The sequence below is a fragment of the Sorex araneus genome, chromosome 4 (assembly GCF_027595985.1).
Source record: "Sorex araneus isolate mSorAra2 chromosome 4, mSorAra2.pri, whole genome shotgun sequence".
Taxonomy (NCBI): Eukaryota; Metazoa; Chordata; class Mammalia; order Eulipotyphla; family Soricidae; genus Sorex; species Sorex araneus.
The window spans coordinates 7667283-7692355 of record NC_073305.1 but is presented as its reverse complement, the minus strand read 5'-3'; the positions used below and the strand labels follow the sequence as shown (position 1 = coordinate 7692355).

The 25073-nt window shown below is 59.1% G+C and overlaps 1 protein-coding gene across 2 annotated transcripts in view; it reads right to left on the bottom strand.

The window, feature by feature from the left end:
• Window positions 1–25073, bottom strand: part of ATG7 (autophagy related 7) — a 164992-nt gene that overhangs the window by 78316 nt on the left and 61603 nt on the right. For both annotated transcript variants that reach the window (XM_055136278.1, XM_055136279.1), the window contains exon 17: window positions 18575–18655. In XM_055136278.1, the coding sequence (XP_054992253.1) occupies window positions 18575–18655 (81 nt within the window). The remainder of the gene's footprint in view (window positions 1–18574; window positions 18656–25073) is intronic.

Genomic DNA, 25073 nt, shown 5'->3' with positions numbered 1-25073 from the left:
TATATATATATATTTTTTTATTAATAGTTTATTTTTAATTAGTGAGTCAACGTGAGGGTACAGTTACAGATTTATACATTTTTGTGCTCATGTTTCTCCCTTACAAAGTTTGATAACCCATCCCTTCACCAAGAGAAGATATTTTAAAATACTCATAAGGCTTCGGTATATAAAGATCTCTTATCGGGAAAAAGACAAGGCCTCTTCCCCCAAGGATACAGGAACTGACTGAGCAGATCTCAAGGGGAAGAAAAAGGTCTTCGAGAACCAACAGGCGCACGGAAAGAGGTTCGGAGTCACTGGCCATCAGAGCGAGGAAAATCAAAACCACAGCAAGATTCTATTTCACACCCAGTCGGAGGCTAATAATAGAGACCAGACCCGGGGCTGACTGGGAGTCGGGGAACAGTCACCCACCCTGACGGGAGCGAAAAAGGTGCAGCTGCGAGGGACCAGTCTGGAAGCTTCCACAAAGTGCTCAACACCGAGCTGCCATATGACCAGCAATGACATTCCCAGGTGTGTGTGTGGGGTGTGTGTGTGTGTGTGTGTGTGTGTGTGTGTGTGTGTGTGTGTGTGTGTGTGCGCGCGTGCGCACATGCATGCATGTGCCCAAGAGATTCTAGGACTTCATGTTTGCGCAAAAAACTTGCACATGTGATGTTTACAGTGACATGATCCAAGATGTCAAAGAAGGACTCGAAGGAAAGGAAAGGGGGAAGGGAGGGAGGGAGTGGGGGAAGGGAGAGGTGAGCAGGGGCGAGGACATGACTCAAATATGTGTGGGTGGTCCCCAAACACTACCAGGCGCTGATGCCTGAGCTCAGAGCCAGGAGTAAGCCACGGCGCGTACGGGTGTCCGGCTCCCGTGTCCACCCAAAACACACGCGATGGACGGACGGATGGTGGGTGAGCAGAGATGAATGGTGGCCGAGAGACGGGAGGATGAGTTGGTGGTGGATGGATAGACGGATGGACAGGCTGGTGGGTTGAACACATGTATGTATGTATGTATGTATGGGTGGGTGGGTCTATATGTGGATATCTGGGTAGACGGATGGAGAGATGCACTCAACCCGACCTAGCCCTCCCAGCTGGGAACGGCCTTTTCAACACTGCATTATTTTCCACTGGAGTTGTTCAGAACTAAAGGCAGACCAAGTCTAGATTTTATCTTACAAGAGCAACACTGAGCGATAGTACTGCGGGGAGGGTGCTTGCCTTGCAGGGGCCCGATGTGGGTTCAATCCCCGGCATCCCTGAGGGTCCCCCAAGCCTGCAGGACTGATCCCTGAGCATGGATCCAGGAGTGAGACCTGAGCACTGCCCGGTGTGCACCCCGGAAAAAACACATCAACAATACTTAGGAAGATTCTTGGAACGATAAACAAGTATGCGGCGTGAAGAGAAAGGGGGAGAAAGAGGAGGAATTTCTCTTCAGGAATTCTCACTGCATTTAAGTTTGGGGGGTGCCGGAGGATCAGAGAACTAGTTTAAGCCTCTAAAAAAAAAAAAAGCTGATTTCTCTGACTCCCAACCACCCCAAATGAAAGGGAAACACACAGGAAAAAGAAAAAGAAAAGGCTAATATCATCGGACTTCATTTAAATCTACAAAAAAACTCCTTTCAATTTTGTCATAAAAATAACCTTATCATCAAATAATCTGACTTTACAAACTTGTGCCAGTCACAGGGATTGGCTCATGGTCTCACCCGGACCATAGGGCACCCTCCGAATCAGCTTGAAAAATTCCTCTGCGTGGAGGTCTTTTTTTTTTTTTTTTTTTTGCTTTTTGGGTCACACCCAGCGATGCACAGGGGTCACTCCTGGCTCTGCACTCAGGAATCACCCCTGGCGGTGCTCAGGGGACCATATGGGATGCTGGGATTCGAACCCGGATCGGTCGTGTGCAAGGCAAACGCCCTACCCGCTGTGCTATCACTCCAGCCCCTGCATGGAGGTCTTGTAAAAAAAAAATAAATAAAGGGAATGCTGTACATTCCCGTTATTTTAACAGCTTTAGCGAATGCCTTTGATCCATCTTTGCCCTGGGGGGACTGGAGGGTGGGCCACACCAGGCAACGTCCAGGGGCTACTCAGGAGCGACCCCTGACAGTCCATGTGTCCGAGGATCAAACCGGGCTTGGCTGCACACAAGGCGTTTATCCTCCCCCACCCCCGTGCTAGCTCTCCAGTATCCAATCATTTTTGCTTGTCCACGCCAGGCGGTGCTCAGGACCGGCTCCTGGCTCTGCCTCAGGGATCTCTCCTAGTGGTGCTCCAAGTGACGGGCGCTGGGAGGGTCCCATGCAAGGCGAGACCCCGACCTGCGGTGCTGTGGCTCTGGCCCACCCCGTCACGTCCTTACTTCACAGGCAGCCGTGGGATCCCGTTTACGTTTGCAAACTCTCCGGGCCCATCGCCTCTGAGTAACCTTCCCCATTTTGTTCTCATCCACCTCGTTCATGAGTGACACAGGCGTCACTGTGATTGCGTCACTGCTTCTCCTTGTAACTCTTTGCGCCCAGGGGCCATACCGGGCTATGCCCAGGGACCACTCCTGCTGGCTCTCCAAGGACGCTGTACGGGATCGAACCCAGGTCAGCCGGACAAAAGCCAAGTGCCTCACCTCTGTATTTCCTCCCCAGTCCCTCATGTTGCTTTTTATTTTGGCTTCTTACCTGGACAACCCCCCCAGCTACTCCTTTTGGGGACGGGTGCTGGTGGGCTCTGAATCATCTATACAGCATCTCTGACCTTCTCTCTGTTCCTTGCAACCACTTCCTCCTGGCCTAAGTTCCAGGCTGGCCGGTCCTTCTCCCCTTTGAAAACGCTGCCCACTGTCTCCAGTCAGCTGTGGCCTGCCCACGGCCCCGCTGAGCCCCTACCGCTGCTCCAGGGGTCCTGGGGGCCCGCACCAGGTTCAGGCAGAGCTGCAGCGCGGCTGTTAGGGACCGAGGACTCTGGCTCGGTTCACGAATGTCCAGCGCTGACCTTCCGTCTCACTAGAGGCCCCTTTTCTGCTCTCTCACTTTCTAGAAGGCCAGGGCTGGACCCTGGGGCCTTCCCACTGTCCACTCTCTGGCCTTCTCTGGTCCCCGTTTTTCATTTTCTTGTGTCGAGGTGTTTGAATTTTTCAGCTCACAAATGAGCTCTTCCGAGAGCCTTTTAGGCACGAATCCCCATAAGCCTTATCATTTAGTTTCAGTGTTTTTCTTTTTCTCACCTGCAAAGCTACGGTTGAGAATGTATGTCTCTGAGAACTCAAATCCAAGGGCTGGAACGATAGTATAGTGGGGACACCTGGGTTCGATCCCCGGCATCCCATATGGTTCCCTGAATACCACCAGGTTCCCTGAATACCCACCAGAGTGCAGGGCCAGGAGTAACCCCTGAGCAGCGCCTGTGACCCAAGTAAAAAAAAAAAAAAAAGACACTAAAAAGCCAAAAAAGAACTCAAATCTGACGCTGCCTTCTTGTAATACCACACGCATATATTTACAATCGGTGTTTGCTCTGGCCAACATCTAGAATTTCTGAGTTCTTCATGTTTGTTATGTTATTTTTCCCTCTAGGTGCATGTGTGTGTGTACGTGTGCACATGTGCGTGCATGTGGTGCATGGGCGTGTGGAGCAAGAGAGGGCTCGGACCCAGGACCTCACGTGGGTGAGGAGAACGTGATGCCACTGAGCCTTGTTCCTGGCACCCGCTGCTCCCCTCCCAGGGCGGCCTCTCCCCTTCCCTCCCCGACCACTGGCTGGATCCTGTGGTGGAGAATAATCCCCGGCCGTAAATCTGTGGACGAGCATCCCGATGTTGTCCTGTCACGACGCTGCTGCCTTCACCTGGCGCCTGGCGCCCTCGGAGCTCAGCTGAGCCTCCCGGTGCCTGGGTGACTCACACCCTGCACAGCTGAGCCGGGGCCAGGCCGCGTTGGTTCCCTTCAAGTCCAACCTTAACCCCAGATTTATGTCTTGGGGCGCCTCCATCCACGGCAGGGGAGGGTTTATGAGGGTTTCTGCGCTTGACGAGACCCAGACTCCAGTTTTTATGCCCCAAACTTCAAAGCACACGGAGAGCGCAGCTCCGCTCTCCCATCCCCGTCCGCATCAGCAAACGCCCTTGAGACTGAGGCGGGCAAGCCGGCAGCCCGGGGCGCTGCACCCAGGCCCTCGCCCAAACCGCCTCCCAGTCAGGCCTCCCCGCGGATCAGGGCCTCGAGGGCTCAGGAGACCAAAAAGCAACAGGACATCGCATCTGGCCCAGCCGGGGATGCAGTGAGGGCAGGGCTGGGCCACGGCCCCAGCTGAGCAGGAAACTCCCAGCCCTCCGTGTGCCTCCCGCCTCTGCCATGCCACAGTCTCGCCGGCCCAACCAGGCCCCATGGTGGAGGTGGCACGGGGCACTTTTTTTTTCCTTTTGGGTCACACCCGGCGATGCTCAGGGGTTATACTGGCTCTGCACTCAGGAATGACTCCTGGCGGTGCTCGGGGAACCCTATGGGATGCCGGGGATCGAACCTGGGTCGGCCGCGTGCAAGGCCAACGCTCTACCCGCTGTGCTATCGCTCCGGCCCTCCGGGCACTTTCTGCAGAACTGGGATGGCCCTTCAGCAGGACCCGCTGCCATAGCCCGGGGGCGCCGGGAAGGACGCGCGCCAGCTGCCGTGGTTCCTCTGCTCAACGATCCCGGGCGAGAACCTGCTGTACGGACGCCGGAGGGCGGCTCCCGCTCCCGGCCCCTCCCTCGCACGCGTGGCTCGCTCGCTCGTGTCCCGGCGTCTGCTTGCTTCCGTCCCCTGGAGAGGCCATGCTCCCTCCCCGACAGGCGTGTCCCCCTCCCCCCTCCCCGCTTCCTAAGTAAGTTTCAATAAAGACTTTCTTGCTTTGCCAAGGAGAAATAAACTTGTGCCGGTGGGGCAGGAGCCATAGGAGGGCGGGGACGGCGCTTCCCTCGCACGTGGCGGACCCAGGTTGGATCCCCGGCACCCCGCGCGGTGTCCTGGGCTCATCACAGGTGACCTCCCTCCCTCCCTCCATCTCTCTTCCTTCTTCTCTCTCTCTCCCTCCCTCTCCCTCTCTCATCTCTGTCTCTCTCTCCGTCTCCCTCTCCCTCTCTCTTTCTCTCCCGACTCAGCATCTGGCACTCCCGGACCAAGCGCCAACTCTGCTGACCCACATTGGAAGGCCGACTTCGAGTCCACTGTCTAGGTCCCAAGCTGCATGGTGGGAGCGGGGAGGGGGGCCGAAGTCGTTATTTCAGAGGAAAGCAAAACGGCTCTGGACATAGGCTGGCACGACCGTGGGGGCAGAGGGTCCCACTTCTGGCTCTGGGCACTCACACTAGATCCGAACCCAACAGAAGGGCCAGCTCCGTCCCGTCCCAGCAACGCGCCACGCTTCTCCGCTGAGCGGGGCCACGAGCAGCCTGGGGCCTGCCTCTGCCTCCAGGGAGACTGACTGGTGACGCCGGGACCCACGTCACGGTCACAGGAGGACTGGTGACTGCTGGACACTGCTGACTCTGCACAGAGGGGGGAGTGGACAGGCCCGGCCTGGGGGCCCTCACCGGCAGAGGGGGGAGTGGACGGGCCCAGCCTGGGGGCCATCACTGGCGGAGGGGGGCAGTGGACAGACCCAGCCATCACCGGCGGAGGGGGGAGTGGACGGCCCCGGCCTGGGGGCCATCACCGGCAGAGGGGGGCAGTGGACAGACCCAGCCTGGGGGCCATCACCGGCGGAGGGGGGCAGTGGACAGACCCGGCCTGGGGGCCATCACCGGCGGAGGGGGGAGTGGACGGGCCCGGCCGAGCTGCCGCAGCCCGTGACTCCCCCGAGGGAACCTTCCGGGAAGCTCCACACAGGACTGGCGCGGACGGAGCTGATGTCCGGGCTTGCCACGGGGCCTCGGGGAGACGGGCTGTTTCTCTTCACCGGGAGCCACAGGAAGCGACAGAGACAGCCCTGGGCTGTGGGTTCGGCGGGCCTGGGAGCCGGCCAAGAATACCAACCACCACCCTCCGGTCTCGAGAATGCAGATACCCCAGATTCCCTGAGGCGCCCCCCCAACGCGTGACTCCCCCCCGGCACCTGGACTCTGTCCCCCAGCCCAACGCGTGTTCCTTAAGCACAGAGCCGAGAAGTCTCTATCCCAGGAAGGGGCGGGAGGCAGTTCCCTGACTTCCTCGAGTAAATGCAAAACAGAAGCTTGTTCCGTCCCCACGCGGGGCTGCCCGGCTCCGAGCAGCTGCCCGCCACAGCTCTCGGACACCGAAAAACACCCGAGCCCAGAAGGAACCAGCAGGAAAGCGAACTGTCGGGCGTGACCAGTTCTAGAGGCAAAAACCAAGCAGCTCACCAGACCCGCACCTGCCTCTGACTGGTGGGGGGGGGGGCCTGGGAACTGCCCGCACCCACAGCCCTGCTTTCCCGGGGGTCACACATGCTTCCCAGGGATCAAACCCCTGCTTCCCAGGGGTCACACCTGCTTCCCAGGGGTCACACCTGCTTCCCGGGAGTCACACCTGTTTCCCAGGGGTCACACCTGGTTCCTGGGGGGTCACACCTGGTTCCCAAGGATCACACCTGCTTCTCATGGTGTGTTCCCACCCGGATGTTGATCCAGGAGACGTCCTGAGATGCAGCAGGAGGGACCATCCCTGTGTCCTTGCACAACCAGGCGACACCCTGGAGTGAAAGGGGCGTCATGCCCACCCCAACCCCAAGAGGGCCCAGGCCCGGCCTCCCGTGAGCTGGCCACGGTCCCGACACTAGCGCTCCCGCCTCCGGCCACCCTGCCTCATCTCCCTCCTGGCAAGTGCAGAGGAGCGAGTCGGACGCCCGCTGCTGGCCGCTCCCTCCTGCAGCTGTGCCAGCCCAGCCCGCCCTCTCCCTGCTTCCCCCCGGCGCCCCATCCTGCGAGGGGAAGGCTCTGGGCTGTGGGGCTCTGTGAGAGGGGGCGGGCAGTGTGCGGGTCCCAGGCCCCGGGTGACCCTGCTTGCCTGAAGCTCCGTCGACACCCAGCGCGACTTCAGCTCTTTCCTGCCGGGGGAGCCAGAGAGGGGCCCAAGTCCGGCCAGAGCACCGAGGAGCTGCCCTGAGTCTGGGTGCGTCCAATCCCGCAGTGCCCACTGGGGTGCTCCGCGCCCCATGCCCCCCAATCCTCCCTTGCGGGGCCCCTGAGCCACTGCCACCCTGTGCCATACTGCCCAATGCTTTCACTCTTCTCTCCCCTTGCAAACCGCTCCAGTCCCTCGTTCCCCGCACGCGGCAGACAGGTCCAGCCCGCAGAGGGCCAGCACTCTGGCCGACGGCTCGAGGCCGGAATCCCGGGGCCCAGAAGGACCTGCTCAGCATGAGGGGTAGGCAGGGCTGCATAGCCCACGCTGGGAGTGAGGCTGGGGACCGGGGCACGTCCCCTTCAGGGATGGCGCCCACTGGCGCATTCACCATCAGGGGGAGCCTGAGGACCAGGCGGGGGCAGCCCGGGGCCTCCAGAGAAGCCGGGTCCTCGCTGGACCACGTTCTGCCCAGCATAGCCCTGCTCACCAGTCCCAGCTGCTTGGAGGGTCCTGGGGGGCCGGGGGAGGGGGGCCAGCGGGAGTGGCTGGCAGCCGGGGCGTCTCCTAGACAAGAGTTGGTCACGCTGATGCCAGCCTCTCCCGACAGGAGAGTCCAGGTGTCCAGCCTGCTCTTGTCCTCCTCCTGTCCCAGGAGCAGAGGGTGACCAGCCCACGGGCCGTCTGCAGCTGTCTCACACATGGCCACTGCTCGGGCGAGGCCTAGCCCTACGGGCACTGTCCAGGGCTGGATCACAGGTCTGCAAGGCTGGCGGGGACCCTCCCACTGCCCGTCACGGCAGCCCTGGGGGTCAGGCCGGGATGCCATGAAGCTGATCCTTTCAGACACCAACACGATGGGGGCCCGAGCAACAGGACAGCGGGGAGGGCGCTTGCCTTGCTAGCAGCCAGCCAGGGTTCGAATCCCGGCATCCCACAGGGACCCGAGCAGCATCTGTAGTCATTTCTGAGTGCAGAGCCCGGAGCAAGCCCTGAGCATGGCCAGGGGGGCCCAGAAACCAACAATAACACTAATAATCATTCCCAAAGGGTGTCAAGACCCCAGAGCTGGCCCCGGCGGCTGTTGCGGTGCCCTGCTGGTGCCCTGTGGGGCCTGAAAGAGCATTTTCCCCCTTGGGGCTGCTCTGAAGCCAGGGTGCCTGCTCAGCCAGCCCACAGCCATCTGTCTTGTCTTCTGAGTTCAGAAGAAAAACCCTTTCACCGAGCTTTTATGAAGAAAGAGCGGCTAAGAACTGGGAGGGCCAGACCACAGGGTTTGTCAGCCTGGTCACGTGAAATGTGACATCAACAGCCGGTGGGAGGAGGAGGGGTGCCCGGCAGGGTACACAGGAGGCTGTGCACCTGGCTGGGCTACAAGAAGGCCCTTTCGTGAAAAGAAAAAAAAAAATTACAAAACCCGGCAGGAACAAACAAGACCCTCCCGAGAGCTCGCTGTCAGAACGCGCCCCCTCACTGAAGTGGAGTCGCCCTGGACAAATCCTGAAGGCTCGTTTTAAGAAACGCTGGAAACGGTCTTCCAGCACGACGACGAATCACTGAGAGCAGCAGCAAGGGAAAGGGACAAGAGAGCGAACAGGAAAGGAAGGAGAGAGCGAACACCAGGACAAGGAGGGACAGCAGTGGGGACAGCGCCCCCGGGGCTCCCGAGGCGCCAGTGCTCAGTGCCGGCCAGCGGGGGGTGCTGTACTGGGGGCCATTTGTCAACCAGACGTTCATCTCCGACAGGGATTTGGAGAGCCCCAACCATTTGTGAGGACCTAGAGACCCCTTCTGCACTGCCCACATGGGGGCTGGAGCTATAGCACAGCGAGTAGGGCATTTGCCTTGCACATGGCTGACTCGGGTTCGATTCCCAGCATCCCATATGGTCCCCTGAGCATCGCCAGGAGTAATTCTTGAGTGCAGAGCCAGGAGTAACCCCTGTGCATCGCTGGTAGCACTGTAGCACTGTCCTACTGATGTTCATCGATTTGCATGAGAGAGCACCAGTAACGTCTCCATGGTGAGACTTGGTACTGTTTTTGGCATATCGAATACACCACAGGGAGCTTGCCAGGCTCTGCCGTGCAGGTGGGATACTTTCGGTAGCTTGCCGGGCTCTCCAAGAGGGATAGAGGAATCGAACCCAGGTTGGCCATGTGCAAGGCAAATGCCCTACCCACTGTACTATGGCTCCAGTGCCTCGCTGGGTATGACCCAAAAAGAAAAAAAAAAAAAAGATGCTGAAACTGGGCGGGAGGGAGAGTACCGCAGGAGGGCACCTGCCCTGCACAGGGCCGACTGGGTCCCGTCTCTGGCACTCCGTGGGGTCCCTGCCAGGGACGCCAGCTGTGTGATCACGGGGTGGCTAGGGAGACCCCCTGTGCGGCTCTCTCTCTGACCACCCGCGTTGGGTGGACTCAGGCCGCTTCCCCACTCTGGACGGCCAATGCCACGGGCGGGCGAAGGAGGAAGTGAGGCCGCCAGCCTGGTTGGCGATCAGCTGCCGTTTGTTCTGTTCTCCCCAGGCGCCTGTGCCAGGCTCTCTGAGCGCCCCCCTTCTAGTCTCACACGGCCCCTCGTTCCCGACTCCTCCTGTCTCTCCCGATCAGCGCTCCGCACTCCTCTCGCAACCGCGTCTCTCGTCTCTCCACGCGCCTGCTCCTGCAGTCTTCCCCTCCGTTCTTCCCCCTCTGTCCCTGGCTGGTCTCTCCGCGCTCCGTCGCTCCGTCCTGCTGCCCTGCTCTCTCTCCAGTCTCTCCCCAACTGCCTGCATTGGGGGTGGACGCCACACCCCGTCCGGTAGCAAAATCAACATATCCAAAGCCCTTCCTGATCCCCAATCAGGTTCAAGGGAGGAAACACCACCTAGGGGTGTTTCTCCTCTCCTTCGTCCAATAACTTAAGTAACATCCTAATTAACTTCTTTTTTTTTTTCTTTTTGGGTCACACCTGGAGATGCTCAGGGGTTACTCCTGGCTCTGCACTCAGGAATTACTCTTGGCGGTGCTCAGGGGACCATATGGGGTGCTGGGAATCGAACCCGGATCAGCTGCGTGCAAGGCAAATGCCCTACTTGCTGTGCTATCACTCCAGCCCCCCCTAATTAACTTCTTAATTCTACTTCTTAATATTAGTTATTCTGTATGGACACAGTAAAAGATAATTGAGCTTTAGGGTGGCTCTTCTGGGGACATCTCGCTATAGATCTCAGACTACAGTGCTCAGGCCAGATTAATCTTTCCTAACCCAAGCAGGGTCCTACTCCAGTTATTACTTTTTGAATCATGACAGACTTTGTCCATGACCATGCTCTTATAGTTAAATATTATGCACTTCGGCCTGGCCCATTTCGATGCCAGGGTGGCTCACAGCTTGCCCTGGGTCCATCCAGTCCATCAGGACCCGGCTTTTGGGGTGCTAGGAAGTAAGGGAAACTGAGGCTTAAGTCAAGAGAACAGATGCCCAGGGGTGAATATCATTCAGAGTCAATTAACTCCCAAGTTACAAAAGCGTAACATTATCTTCCTGTGTCCATACAAAAAGGTCATTGCTCTGAACTAGCTATGCAAAGGACTTAAGGAGAAGAGAAAAACAATTACTTATAAGTCAACAGAGCACAAAAAGAGGTTACAAATAAACACAGAGGAGTGGGAGCACTGTGATGGGAGTAACCCAATAAATCTAAGCTCCCTGTGGCAAGGTAGAAAGGACAAACCAATGTTATCCTACACACAGCCACGTGTAGTGTCCCCAAATTTAAAGGTGCTCAAATTATGATACCCTTGAATGATCAAGTCATGTGGGGTAATTTCACTGGCTTATCCTGAGATCAGGGACTGGAGCAATAGCACAGCAGGTAGGGTATTTGCCTTGCACGCGGCCGACCCGGGTTGGATTCCTCCATCCCTCTCGGAGAGCCCAGCAAGCTACCGAGAATATCCCGTCTGCACGGCAGAGCCTGGCAAGCTCCCCGTGGCATATTCGATATGCCAAAAACAGTTATAAGTCTCACAATGGAGACGTTACTGGTGCTTGCTCAAGCAAATCGATGAACAACGGGATGACAGTGCTACAGTGCTATCCTGAAAGCAATCACCCGTCACGCCAGAGCTGCCTTCTTCACCTCCGTCAGCCCACCTGGATTTGATCCCCAGCATCTCCTAAGGTCCCCTGAGCACCGCCAGGTGTGATTCCTTATCGCAGAGCCAGCAGTTTCCTCTTTGTATCACCCCAAACCATAGCACACATCGCTACCTGGAGCCCGCCAGCCGGACAGCTACGGCAACTGCTGTTAAAGTAAATTCAGGTCCCATATGTTTGGGTGTTTCAAATACCCTAGGGCGGTGTTTATTGGATACAACCTGTGGACGTACCACAAGCGTGTAAATCCATAAAACATGCCCAAGCTAGAGGCGTCCTTGGTTCAAAGAGCGGCACCTTAGCCCCCTGTTGCCCTCTGGAGGGGAGGAGGGGATGTACCACAGAAGTGACAGAAGCCTGGGGACTGGGCAGCAGCCGGCCCCCTCTGCCCTCTGTCTGAGCAGGTGCCAGGGCTCAGCTGAACCTCGGGAGTGGAACAGCTGAGGGGTCTGGCGTGGCTGAAGGAGCCCCAAGAGAGGGGTGTGGGCAGGCAGGGACCCCGGGAGAGGCTGGGAAGGAGCAAGGGCGTCTGCCTTCCCTTCCGAGGATCCGGAGGCATGTTTGGGGACCTGCGGGGCCTGTGTGTGACAGACACTGCTAGGTCTGAACAGGGGTCCCTGGCTCACGATTCCAGGGAGCCGCATCAAGGGCTGGCCAGGGGACACAGAACCCCAAATTAGTGCCCTGGAGACCAGCCAGTGCCAGTTAGACAGAGGGAGGCCACGGGCTGGACAGCGAGAGGGACCCCTGGGGCCAGCTGGGCGCCAGGGAGCCACGTGTGTGCCGGTGGCCACGCCCCAGGGCCGGGACACATAGCTGAGAGCCACGAGGGAAGGTTCCCGCCGTGACCCGCAACTCGGGCCTCTCCTACCCCCGGGAGTCAGCACAGAGCCCATGAAAAGCGCCTCTCGCCCTGAGATGCCTTCTGTGGACACGGGGTTTTGGCTGGACTCTCATTTTGGACGTTCACTTCGGTCCCCACAGCAGGGAGAGAGAGGCCGGCCTGGGCACTCAGGCCACGGGGAACGGCCACTTCCCTGGGAAGGGGCCCATTTTCCCGGCCCTGCGCGAGGGCACCGAGGCTTCCTCGAGCTGCTGGGGCGCCGGGAGCTGAGGCCAGGCCGCCCTCCGGCCTTCCACGATGCCTCTGGCCAGCTGGACGCTCCACATCCTTCTGGGAGCCCCGAGGCCCCGGGCGGCAGGGAAACACTCGTTGCTAAGGACGAGATGTGGGATTCGGTTTACAACACACAGTGGCGTATGGAATCCATCACGCGCTGGAACCGGGCGGGGGCGGGGGGCGCCCTGGGCGCAGCGGGCAGGAAAGGGGAGCCGAGGGGTGACTCATCGTTCTCCGAACCCGAGATTTATGTCCCTCTGGAAGGAGGAGGGAGGCCTGGCGGTGGCCCAGTCTGGAGTGGTGTCTGCCACTGGGCGAGCGCGCGAGACTCCTGCCCGAGGACTGGGCACTGGCCAGTCCTGGGGAACCTTCGAGACCCGAAACCTTCCGAAGCCGGGGAGCGGGGGCAGCCGGACTCGGTGGGGCGGGGCGCTGGCTCTTGCTCCAGCCCCAGCTTATTCGAACCTGGGAGAGAACCATCCAGGACCACGTGGGACGCACTGAGCGGGGAACAACTTCCAGGGACCCGGAGCGGCTGGGAGAGCCCCAACCGCCTTCTTTCCCACCACCCGAAAGGCACCATCTGGGGCCGGAGAGGTGGTGCAGTGTGTGTGTGTGTGTGTGGTGGGGGAGGGGGAGGAGCGGTGCTGGCCTGGCACGGGGCCGACCCAGGCTTGATCCCGGCACCCCAGAGAGACCCCCCAAGTCTCAGAAGGAGTGATCCCTGAGCACAGAGCAGGAGTCAGCCCTGAGCACGGCCGGGGGTGGTCCCAAAACAATACAATAAAAAACGAAACAAATGCAGGGTCTATGGAATACGGACTAAGAGCAAAGGAAATGTAAATGCTAGAAACTTCCAGCATCCACCGAGGATCAGCGTTTACCTCATCCAAGTGACTCACTTAGCAAAAGGAGCGACGGAGGTGGGTAGGGGGTGGGGGGGGCGCGGCAGGGCACCTCGGTCCCGGTCATTTGGGACACAGAGCCAGAACCCTGGAAATCCCCCCCGCTTCCTGCCCTCCACGCCACCCCGCCACAGCTGCTGGAAAGCCCCTAAGCTTGGGGCTAGGTGAGGAAGTTTTAGAAAAGGATCAGAAACTTCAAAACAGCAGTTGCCGGCGTGCAGACAAAGCGCCACCAGCTCCCGGCTCCGAGGAAGAGACGTGACCGTGACTGCACGGCCGGAAAGGAGCGTCTGGGGCTCGTCCCTGCCGTGTCCTCAGCCACGGCCACGGCTGCCACGTCGCTGTGCCTCTGTGCCCCCCGGGACTCCTCGGCCGGAACGCCTTCCCCACATGCCACTCCCTCCCCACCGCCCCCTCGCCCCCAGCCACCAGGCGCAGCGTGCGGTCGGGGCGAGGCCAGAGCCGGGCGCCCCCCCATCACGCAGGCGAGGAACAAACACCCGCTCCCGGGTACACAGGGGACTCGGACGTGGCCTTTCTGCCTCCCAAATGGATGCTCCCAGGATGCTGAGGGGACAGGCTGTGCGAGCGACAGTTGGACGTGAGGGGAATGGGACGGAGGAGGGAGGCTCATGTCTCAGCCAGCAGCCACGAGCAGGGCAGCCACGACAAAGGCCAGGGGAGAGTGGGAGCTGGCTCGTGCCGGGACACCCGATCCCTCGGTCCTCAGGATGCACCCAACGATCAATCATGCCATCGGGGCGGGTCCTGGGGGAAGCAGCATCAGAAGGACCCTCCCAGGGGAATGCCGGGGGAAGACCCCTCGTGCCACCACCACAGTGTCTGGCCTCGAGGGCTGGCTTCCTCACAACGCCGTAGGACCCCCGAGGCTGCGGGGAGGGCACCCCTCTGCAGATCAAGTCAACTTCCAGCTTCAGAGACACACGCCGAACACACAGCCCAGAGGACGCCTCGCTCGCTTCTCCCAGGGAAGAGCAGGGACACCATGGCCACCTCCCGGGTCCCCTTGGACAGGAGCCTCACTTGGGTGCTGACAAAGTCAGAACAGAGCTAAATTTGTTTAGCTTTTTGTTTTGGGGTCACACCCGGCGATGCTCAGGGGCTGCTCCTGGCTCTGTGCTCAGGGATCACTCCTGGCGGGGCTCGGGGAGGTCCTATGGGATGTCGGGGATTGAACTGAGGACAGCCACGTGCAAGGCAAGCGCCCTCCCCACTGTGCTATCACTCCAGCCCCGGGTTCTACTTTTTAGATCTGTGCCTTTCGCTGACAGTTTGTCTTCCCCAGATGAAAATGGGCACAGGCAGATATCAAACTCCAGGGAGCGGGGCCCGCCTGCCCTGGAGACAGGAGCTGGCAACTTCCAAGCTCGTCTGTATATTCCAGACGTGGGCATATGAGCAATGGTGCCCACAATGACCGCAGCCCAGCTTCCCAGCGCCGCGAGAGGGGGCGTGAGCATCACCCAAGGCGAGAGAATTCATCTTCTCGGTCCCCAACACACACACACACACACACACACACACACACAAGCACACGCACACACACACACACAGGGCTACATCATCGCTTCCTTTGTATCCCTGCCAAGAAATTCACAACCTGAATCCAATCATAAAGAAACATTAGACAAATCCGCATCCCGGGAAATGGACGGCGTAGCTGGCAAGACGTCAACACGCCGAGGTTAAGAGAGACAAAGAAACGCCCGAGGAACTTTTCCAGAGTGAGGGGAGCCAAAGAGACATGACAACTCCATGCAACGCCCGATCCCGGACTGAACTGTGTGGCCTGCGACCCAGGAAAGGCGGGAAAAGCAACTTGCGGGGGGTGGAGCACTGAGGGTCAGACGGCAGAGGGGGGACAGGGCCCGGCCACTGGAATCGCCGGGATTTGATGCACAGCTTGTGTTTAGGGAAGAAGTGACCCTTATTCTGGGGAAAAGGACACTGGGCAGCCTGGCAAGTTGTGAGGGACAAGGGCACTGATTGGCTCGTAAGGTTTCACAAAGGAGAAGGGTGGAGGAGGGTCATTCTCTCTCTCTCTCTCTCTCTCACACACACACACACACACACACACACACACACACATACACACACAGAGAAATGGGAACAAATGTAAGCAACTGGTGAAATCTGGGTAAAGGGCATACAGGAAATCCTCGCAACTTTTCTGTAAGTTTTAAATTATATAAAATAGGAAGCTCCTCCCAAATGCCCTAACTTCTCTAAAAAAAAAAGAAGGTGACAGCCTCATAAGAATAAAGACAATAAATTATGAGAAATTCTTCCAAGAACATTGGTTTCCAGGCCGGAGAGACAGTACAGCGGGCAGAGCCCTCGCCCTGCATGTGGCTGGCCCAGGTTTGGGCACCCTCTCAGGAGAGACCCCCGAGCACAGGGCCAGAGAGAGCCCGGAGCCCCGCCAGATGCAGCCCGAACACATCCACAAAAGAATAAGTTTTTAAGCTGGCGTTGCAGTAGCTCAGAGGTCAAAAACATGTGTCAACAATATAAAAGCCTTACATCAATCTTACGCGCGCGCGCGCACACACACACACACACACACTCACACACAAAGAATCTTGGTTTCAGAATTACACCTCCCCCCTCTAGTACCAATTCTATGGGACTTTAGCTGGCTCTAAATTCCTTTTAAAAACTGAAATCCAACTCAGAGTTTTGGGTGTTGTTTTGTTTTGCTTTTTGTTTTGTTTTTGTTTTTTTGAGGTTCTGGTAGCAGATACTGTCCTCTGAGAAAGTCGAATATGGCTGTGAACAGAAATTGGGATGAAAGTCACTCCTCTCTCCCTCTCCAGATTCTTCAATATTTCTCTATAAAAAGCAACAATTCTCCTGGCTCGACTCCAAGCTGAAGTCAAAGGAGAGTTTTGCAAAAGCCACAGAAGTAGAGGTCTGCATTCTTCCCTGTAAACACACACTCACACAAATACACATGTGCATGGACACACACACACACACACACACACTCACACACACAGAGCAACAAAGCGTCAGACAGCACATACACACATGTGTATGTATACAGAGACCATCTACACACACCCAGACATAGACATAGACATAACACACATACATGCATGCAGACATATCCATGTGGCACACAAGGCAGACACATACAGAGACACATTCACACACAAACAGTCATACATACGTATCTAAACACACGCATAAAGAGGGCGCTATTATTCAGAAGTGGTCATTACCAACCCTTGCGATTTTCCTGTCTCTTGGTGATCCTATCAAGACCCCAGCAACGGTTTTGGTCTTAGAGAGAAGCAAAAATACCTAAAACTGTCAAAGGGAAAACAGTGCCTCATGGATGTCGAAGGAGAGTGTTTTTTTAAGGCCATTTTTAGCCCCCAAGGATCTTCTTGAACAACAACTGAGACATGAGTCGGTACAAGAACCCATTATGCTAAGTACGCATTAAGAAAAATTCACATGTGCGGAGAGGAAGATGTAATTGGATTTGTCGTTTCAAAGTATTAATGCTGGGCCTGCAGATAATAGAGAATGACATGCTCCTAAGCGAATAAAGAAGTTAGCCAAGGAAGTAAATGCTGTGTTTCTACTGTAAGGAAATCCGCGCACCAATGAAGCAACCTTTTCAGCACAAAGGAAATTCAATACCCAGACCACATGAAAAGCGATCGCTCTGGGAATAGCACAGCTGTTAAAATCCACGTCAGTCTGTATTAAATCGCCCGGTGTGTTTATGTAGAGCAGGGTTCTGAGAATGACCACCAAGAGGAAATCATTTTGCGAACGAAAAAGTGATACCCACACTGAAAACTAATGCTTACAGCGAGAGGGAAACACACAGCGACTCTCTTTCACGAGACGAGAGGGGCCTCCGCCAGCAAGTGTGAAAGTGATTCTTTTCTCTGCAAGATCTCAAGGGCTAATTTAATTAGAAATAAAACCGAGAAGGAGCGTTTGTGTTTCACCGGAGGGCCCAATCCCCTTTATTCTCACTGGTCAGCCAGATGACAGGAAGGCACAGAGCAACCTCGAGCACCTGTGCCAAAGGACCTCCCCGCGCAGACGACACGGCCCGGCGTCCTGACCCCAGCGAGCTCAGCTATCCCGGGAGGGTGGTCCCCAGAACCCTAAGGCTCCTGCTTCCCCGGGGATGGAGGAGCTCGTGGCGCCAGCCTTGGTCCTGGTCAGTGCAGGGCCACCTTGTGGGAAGCCACTGACTCGGGCGCCACCCAAACTGAGCGCCAGGGGCCTGCCGAGAGCCGCCAGGAGCCATGTCTCCCTTTTGTGTGTGGGAAAGGAGCAACGGAAGCTGCTGTGTGGCGGGACACGCGGAACCCCCCGGCGGGCCAACACCGCCAACTCTTAGGAGTCTTTTGAGAGAAACGGGCGCGACTGTTCCGCTCAGGCAAGGTCGCCCCAGCATCTCGTCAGCTCAGCCTGCTGGGTCCTTCTGGAATTCAGACCCCTGCCTGCCATGTGTCCCCACGTCTGAAGGGGTGGCCGGCCACTACTGGGGACTGAGCACGCCAGTCTGGCCCCTGGCAGTGGGCAATGCACCGGCTCCATTTTGATTGCCGGGAGAGGGGTCCCAAGCAGGAAGCCCCGGGGTCACTCCAGGCCACCCCCGGACACCCAGCCGGGCAGGGAGGCCGCGGGGCCTTCTCAGCAGCTTCCCCCAGCCCTGGCCACTGCTGTGTTTCGAGCTTCTGGGAAGATGAACATCGAAGGGGCCTCCCACTGGCTCCCCAGACCGGGCCCCGAATCGCGCTCTACTTTTCCTTGTCTGGATGTGGCTCTCCACGCTGCAGCCTGGCCTCCCTTGGCCTCCCGGTGACCTAGAACACGGCTTAAGGAAGGTCCGAGAGAGGGAGGGACACTCTGGGAGGAACCAAGGCCAGTCAAAATCAACTGGACGCAAGCCTGGCACGGGACTAACCGGCTACTCCAGCCACCTCTTTTTTTAGGGGGGGGATCACAGCCGGTGATGCACAGGGGTCACTCCTGGCATTGCACTCAGGAATTACTCCTGGCGGTGCTCGGGGGACCATATGGGATGCTGGGAGTTGAACCTGGATCAGCCGTGTGCAAGGCAAACGCCCTACCCACTGTGTTATCACTCCAGCCCCTCCAGCCACCTTTGGATGCGCTAATGGAGCTACTCACAAGGGGGAAAGGAAGCAAGAAACTCCTCAGATGCTTCCTTTCTGTTTTTTCTTCTTCAGATTCCCCTGCCCAGCCCCAGCCCCGCATAAGAAAAGCCTTTCGGGGTCTGGCTGAGAGGTGAGGGGGGCCCCCCTGGCCCTCGCTCTCGGAGTGACTTACTTTGGAAGAACAGGCCGTGCACTTGTCAAAGGCCTGGCTGACGGGAAGGACGTTGTCAAAGCGCGACAGGAACCCGCGGATCTAGAAACGAGAAAGAAAACCTTTATTTCAGCAGTGCCGAGCGCGCCTGGGGCTGCCAGCCCAGGACCCCAGGTGCCCAGGAACAAAGGCCTCAAGTCGAGAGGAAAGTTGTCAAATCGAGCGCATCGTTTTCCTCTCTGTCCTTAAAGGACCAGGGCCCGCTCATTTGTGATGTCGAGTCCTCTTTACGTGCGCTATGGCATCCAGGGGCCAGTGGTTGCTCCTAGAAGGGCACCGGGTGGGCCTCCTTGGAGAGAAGGTCCTGAGACTCACCTCCCTCCAGAGACCGGCTTTGGGGCCTTAGAGCTGGGGGAACGCCAAGCGCCATTCCTGGGCCAACAGCGCCCCCTGGTGCACAGACTCCCACACTGCAACCGACCTCCCGCCTACCCGCGGGGCCAGCCTCTGAGCTCTTCCCGCAAACGCTGCGCCTCTAGAACCCGGCCTCCACCAAGGGGGAGTTCTATTTCACACTTTCCCTCCCAGATTCAGAAAAGACATTATTTAAGGAAGGGGAAAGGAAGGCAGGAAAGTTCCCAGGTTACGGGAGAGGTCTCCTGAAGGAGTCTCCAAATTTATAGTTTAAAACCACCATGTAGCACTGTCGTCCCGTTGCTCACCGATTTGCTCGAGTGGGCACCAGTCACGTCTCCATTGTGAGACTTGTGACTGTTTTTGGCATATCCAGTACGCCACGGGGAGCTTGCCAGGCTCTGCCATGTGGGCGGGATACTCTCAGTAGCTTGCCGGGCTCTCCGAGAGGGGCGGAGGAATCGAACCCGGGTTGGCCCAATGCAAGGCAAACACCCTACCCGCTGTGCTCTCGCTCCAGTCCAGGAAACCACTGTAGACACCATTAAAACACAGTGACTGAAAACGGGAACAACACAGCCTCTAGCACCCGCCAGGCCTCAGGGCTGTGAGAGACCAGATGGCCACATACTCTCATGGGCGAGTTCCCCCGATCTTTCTGGTAGCCCCTGATCTGGCACTGACAAAACTGGGCACAGGGAGGTGAAGCTGCTGGTTCAGGAAGAAACGCAGTGACAGGGAGACTGGGAGAGCACCCCCATCTCAGTGACAGGCTATCGGGGAGCCCCTCACCTCGGTGACAGAGCTATTTGTGGGAGCTACCCGCCATCCCCAGAGCCCCTCAGCTCCACCCCCATTCCCCAACACACACACACACACACACACACACACACACACACACACACACACACACACACTCTGAGCCTGGTCTAGGGCAGGCCTGGACCCCTGTGCTCCGCCCTTTCCCCCCCGCTTCCTCCTTCCTCTCCTGTGTCATGTCAGACAGCAAAGGAAGCTGCTCGCCCAGACACGCCCCCCGCCCTCGGCGCCCCCCTCAGGAACCCCTGTACCCCCACAAACCCAACCCTCCAGCTCCTGAAAGAAACGGGCCTCTCCCCCAGCCCGGATAACCTGTCTTCACGCCCACGCCGTGAGGACCCCCAGGAGGCTGCCCGATGGGCATGCCGCCACCTGGCTCCCTCCCTGGCACCACATGGCCCCCCTGAGCATCGCTGGGTGCAGCATCTCAGGGCGTGGCCCCAGCACTGCATCCTCCGGCTTCTGCGCTAAACCGCTGCGGGGGTCCTAGGTCTCCTGAGCACTGCTTGGGAGCGCCCCTTTCCCCCAAATAACCAAGTGACTTTATAAAAATCTACTTCAAGAGACTCCACAAGGAACCAAGTTTAAGAGCGCTTGGCAAACACGGCCCATCAGGTTGTCAGGAGGGAGACGGCGGGCCTCACTGTGCTCCTCAGGAAATGTGACAATGGCTTGGGGATGATCACCCCGTGACGCCCTCACAGCCTCCAGTCTCAGGCGAGAGACGGCGTTTATTAACACAGTGCTGATGGCCGGGAGATGGCACAGGGGGTGGCGCTCTCGGCCTCGCATGCAGATGGCGGCTGGCCCCAGAGTCACGCACGTGCCCCGGGTCCCGCCAGGAGCGACCGAGTCCAGGGCCAGGAGCAAGCCCTGGGCAGAGCCGGGGCAGCCCCCAAGCCAGAAACAAATGGAAACAAAACCCGGCACAGCTTCACGGAGTGGCAGCCAGGGGCCAGAGCGACTGTACAGTGGGGAGGGCGCTTGCCTGGCACGGAAGCGACTTGGGTTCGATTCCCAGCACTACATGCAGTCCCCCGAGCACCGCCAGGAGTAATTCCTGCGTGCAGAGCCAGGTGTCGCCCCTGAGCATCTCGGTGTGGCCCAAAAATAAACAAACAAAAAATAAGGGGAAAAAAGTGACATTAAAGTCACTTCTCAAGGGACCAGGACCGAAGGACACCTCATGAAGCTCTCTCTCTCTCTCTCTCTCTCTCTCTCTCTCTCTCTCTCTCTCTCTCTCTCTCTCCCCCCATCCCTCTGTCCCTCCCTTTCTCCCTCTCCCTCACTCCTTCCCCTTCCTCTCTCCCTCTACCTCTCCCTCCTCTCTCTCTCCCTCCCTCTCTCATGCTCCCCCCACCTTGCTCTACATTTGGCAGTGCTCAGGGCTTGCTCCTGGCCCTGTGCTCAGGAGTCACTCCTGGCGGGCCTCGGGGAGCTGCAATGGGGCCTGCGGCCTGAGAGGCCTTAGGTGCTGGACTCCCCGGTCCTAGCTCCTGGGCTGCCTTTGCTCTTCCCTGAGCTAACTCAGGGGCCAGAAAGTGGATCTCCCAAACACAACCAGGAGTACCCCCGCCCCCCCAACACACACACACACACACACACACACACACAGCTGGGAGGAGCCCAGGAGCTGCTGGTTCACAAGTTAAAAACAAAGGGAAATTCTAAGTCTATATCCTAGGAGAACAGGTCAGTCCAGGAAATAAGCTCAACATGAAGGGCAGAAGCCACAGGCCCGGCCACGCTAGCTTCACTCCTGGTGCCCCCCTCTCTGTCTCTGTCTCTGTCACCACACCCAGTGGTGCTCCGGGATCACTCCTGGCAGGGCTTGGGGAACTGCATGTGGTGTCGGGTTCAACCGGGTTGGACACATGCAAGGAAAGTGCCCCCCCCCCGCGGTGCTCTTTTGCCCCCATTTCGTTCTCCTGTTTAATAGGGGCCACCCCAGCAGAGCCTGGAACCGCAGGCCTGGGGGTAGCCAGCCCCACCCCCTCCATGGCGCCCACACGCACCCCCAGCCCCAGCCCCTCAGAACCCCCCCTCCTCTGCTCCCCCTGCACTGTGCCCTGCCCCCGCGTGTCCTGTGGGGACGCGCGTCCACCACGGAGCACGGCCAAGACCCCACGCTGGTGTGAAGAACATATTCATGGCGCTCCGCCCCTCCCGGCACGGGAAAGATGACAGGAGACGGGAGTGGGCCCTGGAGATCGCGCGTGTGCGTGGGCCAAGGGGCGCCAGGGCCACGGGGCTCTTCCCTGTGTGGGGGGGGTCACAAACAAGGCGCCCCAGGAGAACGCCCAGGAGCACAATCCGGACCAGGAGCCCAGATCTGGGCACATTCAAGCAGGGCCGGAGAATGCCAGATCACGAGCCTCGGTTCCTCGCGCCCCAGAACCACCCACGAGACGGCTCCTGTCGCCTTCCGGAGGAGAAGGGGGCGGGCACACGCCGGCTCTCCGCTGGGAGCTCCCAGGGAGGACGGAGATCTGCCACCAGCCGCCCCTCTTCACAGGACCGCAGGGCGACGGCCAGGGGCACCCAGCACCGGAAGGACAGGCCGCTCCGTCCCGGCAGGGAGAGCTGGAGAAGCCCCAGGGAGCCTGCACGCGCCCGGTGAGTCCCCCCTCCCGCTGGGCAGGCCCGAAGGCTCAGGGGACCCCGAGAATCAAAGCCCTGTGGTGGGAGCACCCCTCAAGGCCACGTCTGAAGATCAGCATGTGCCCCGGAGTGCTGGGCACAGTGCCATGCCCCAGGGTGTGGCCCAGGGCCCGGCTGAGTCTGTCTGGTTTACTGGGAGGAGGGCGGCTTGCGTCACATCCGGTGGTGCTCAGGGCTGACTCCTGGCTCTGTGCTCAGGGCTGATTCCTGGCTCTGGGCTCAGGGCTGACTCCTGGCTCTGGGCTCAGGGCTGACTCCTGGCACTGTGCTCAGGGATGACTCCTGGCTCTGTGCTCAGGGATGACTCCTGGCTCTGTGCTCAGGGCTGACTCCTGGCTCTGGGCTCAGGGCTGACTCCTGGCTCTGGGCTCAGGGCTGACTCCTGGCTCTGTGCTCAGGGCACGCATACATGGTTGCTGGGGGCAAGGCAAGTGCCCTCCATGCTGTCCTGTCCCTCTGTCCCCAAGGAGCCCCATTTCACAGCCCGAGTGGAGTGGGGGGACAAAAAGACCCAGCATCCCTGGAGGGCGTCACCCAGTGGCTGTGGACCGGAGCTGCTGGCAGGGGTGAGCCCTGGACTAGCTGCCACCTATTTAGAGATGAAATGACCCCAAGTTTGTTTTGCTTTGTTTTTGGGGCCACACCCAGTGACGCTCAGGGCTGACTCCTGACTCTGTGCTCAGGGATCAGTGCAGGTGGGCTCGGGGAACCACATGGGGTGCTGGGGCCTGGACCTGGGTGAGGCCAATTAACACGCATGCTATTGTTCTGGCCCCCAAATGACCCCAATCCTGCACCCCCGCCCCCACCCTCCCAGCTGCACTCCACTCAGCCAAACCTCACCCTGGGGGGGTCTCAAAGGACCCCATCCCCTGCCGAGAGAGGAGGGCCGGGTTCCAGCAGCGTCTCCTCAGACACGGGGGCGGGGCGCGTCCATCCCTCCTGGGGGTCTCGCACAGGAAGCCCCGCTGAGCCCGGGCCCTGTTCCCAGCTCCCCTGAAGGGCTCCCTGGAACGAGGGCCAGCACCAGTGAGGGGCGAGAGACAGAGAGGGGGCTCGGGAAGGTCGCAGCAGACCCAAGCCCCCATCCCTGTCCCTGCCCCACCCTTTCCCGGGTCAGCTCCTCGGGGGATGGGGCAGAGCAGGCGACCCCTTCCTCAGGGCCTGTGCCGCTGGGCCTGTCGGGGCCGTGCAGACCCCAGGAAAGGGTCCACGAGCCGAGCCTTCGTGGGCCGGAGCGAGCCCACATCAAAGCCGCAGGTCGGAGGGCCCTGGGGCCCCTGTGGGCAGGCGGGTCGCCGGCTCCCTTGGAAACGCGCCGGCCGCAGCCCCCAGCCTGCCCCAGTTCTGGCTCTGAAAAGCGACGGAAACAAAGATTTCCACCAGGCCCCGAGAACCGAGGCAGGCGGACACGCTCAGGGCGGCTATTCAGCAGAGCCTGGGAACGGACAGCACATTCATCCCGGGACAAAACAGCGCCCGCGCTCCACCGGGGGACACGGGACTGGCCCCGGGGCGGGCTGGGACGCGGCCACCTTGGTTCTCCTCGGAGGGCTGCCCTGAAAGACAGCAGCGGCCGGACACTCTGGGCCCTTACTGGTCACTCTGCTCCTTCACTGGTCGCCTGGGGTCCCTCACCGGTCATTCCTGTCTATCACCAGTCACTCGGGTCCTCACCAGACAATTCAGGTCCCTCACTGGTCGCTCCGGGTCTCTCACTGGTCACTCTGGATCTCTCACCGGATACTCTGGGTCCTTCCGAGTCCCTCACCGGTCACTCTGGTCCCTTACTAATCACTCCAATTCCTCACCGACCACTCGGGGTCCTTCACCAGACAACTCAGGTCCCTGACTGGTCACTCCAGGTCTCGCACTGGTCACTGCAGGTCTCTCCCTGGTCACCCTGGATCTCTCACCGGATACTCTGGGTCCTTCTGGGTCCCTCACCTGTCACTCCGGGTCTCTCCTGGTCACTCCGGAGCCCTTGCCAGCCTGGAGGGGGTCAGAGGGCCTGAGCTGTGTGTCTGAAACTTCCCCACTGACCCAGGACCCAAGTGACAGAGACAGAGCCCTCTGGGAGGGGGGCAGGGGGCCACGGGCTCCAGTTCAGGTTTAACAGAGGCCTCCGCGGGCAACGGGGCCCAGCGACTCTCCATAGTGGGCACTCGCTCCTTCCGCTCTCACGGGATGCCGGGACCAAGCACCGTCAAGTGCAGGTAACTTTAGGTCTACACCTGTGGGGTCCCTGAGTCTGCCAGGAGCGAGCCCTGAGCATGACACTGCCGGGGGGTAGTGTGGGGGGCAGGAAACAGACAAACAATAAACTAGTTTTCCAGCCCAACAACTCTACTGGACGTGGAGAGCTCAATGGGGTGTGCGTGTGTGGCGGGGGGGGGGGCGATCGCTGCACCAGAAAGGCTCCCCCGGGTCTCCCCACATCTGGGCGCGCGAGCTCGCGCCTGTGAGGGCGGATAGGGGGAGACACCAGCCTCTCCCGCGGGGCTGAGAGCGCGCAGACAAGAGCTCCAGGGGCCGGGAGTGACCGGCCACAGCAGCGCTCAATGGGGAGAGTCACATGGAGAGGGATTAGTTGCCATGGTGCTGGGGAAACGCGGGCACATGCCCT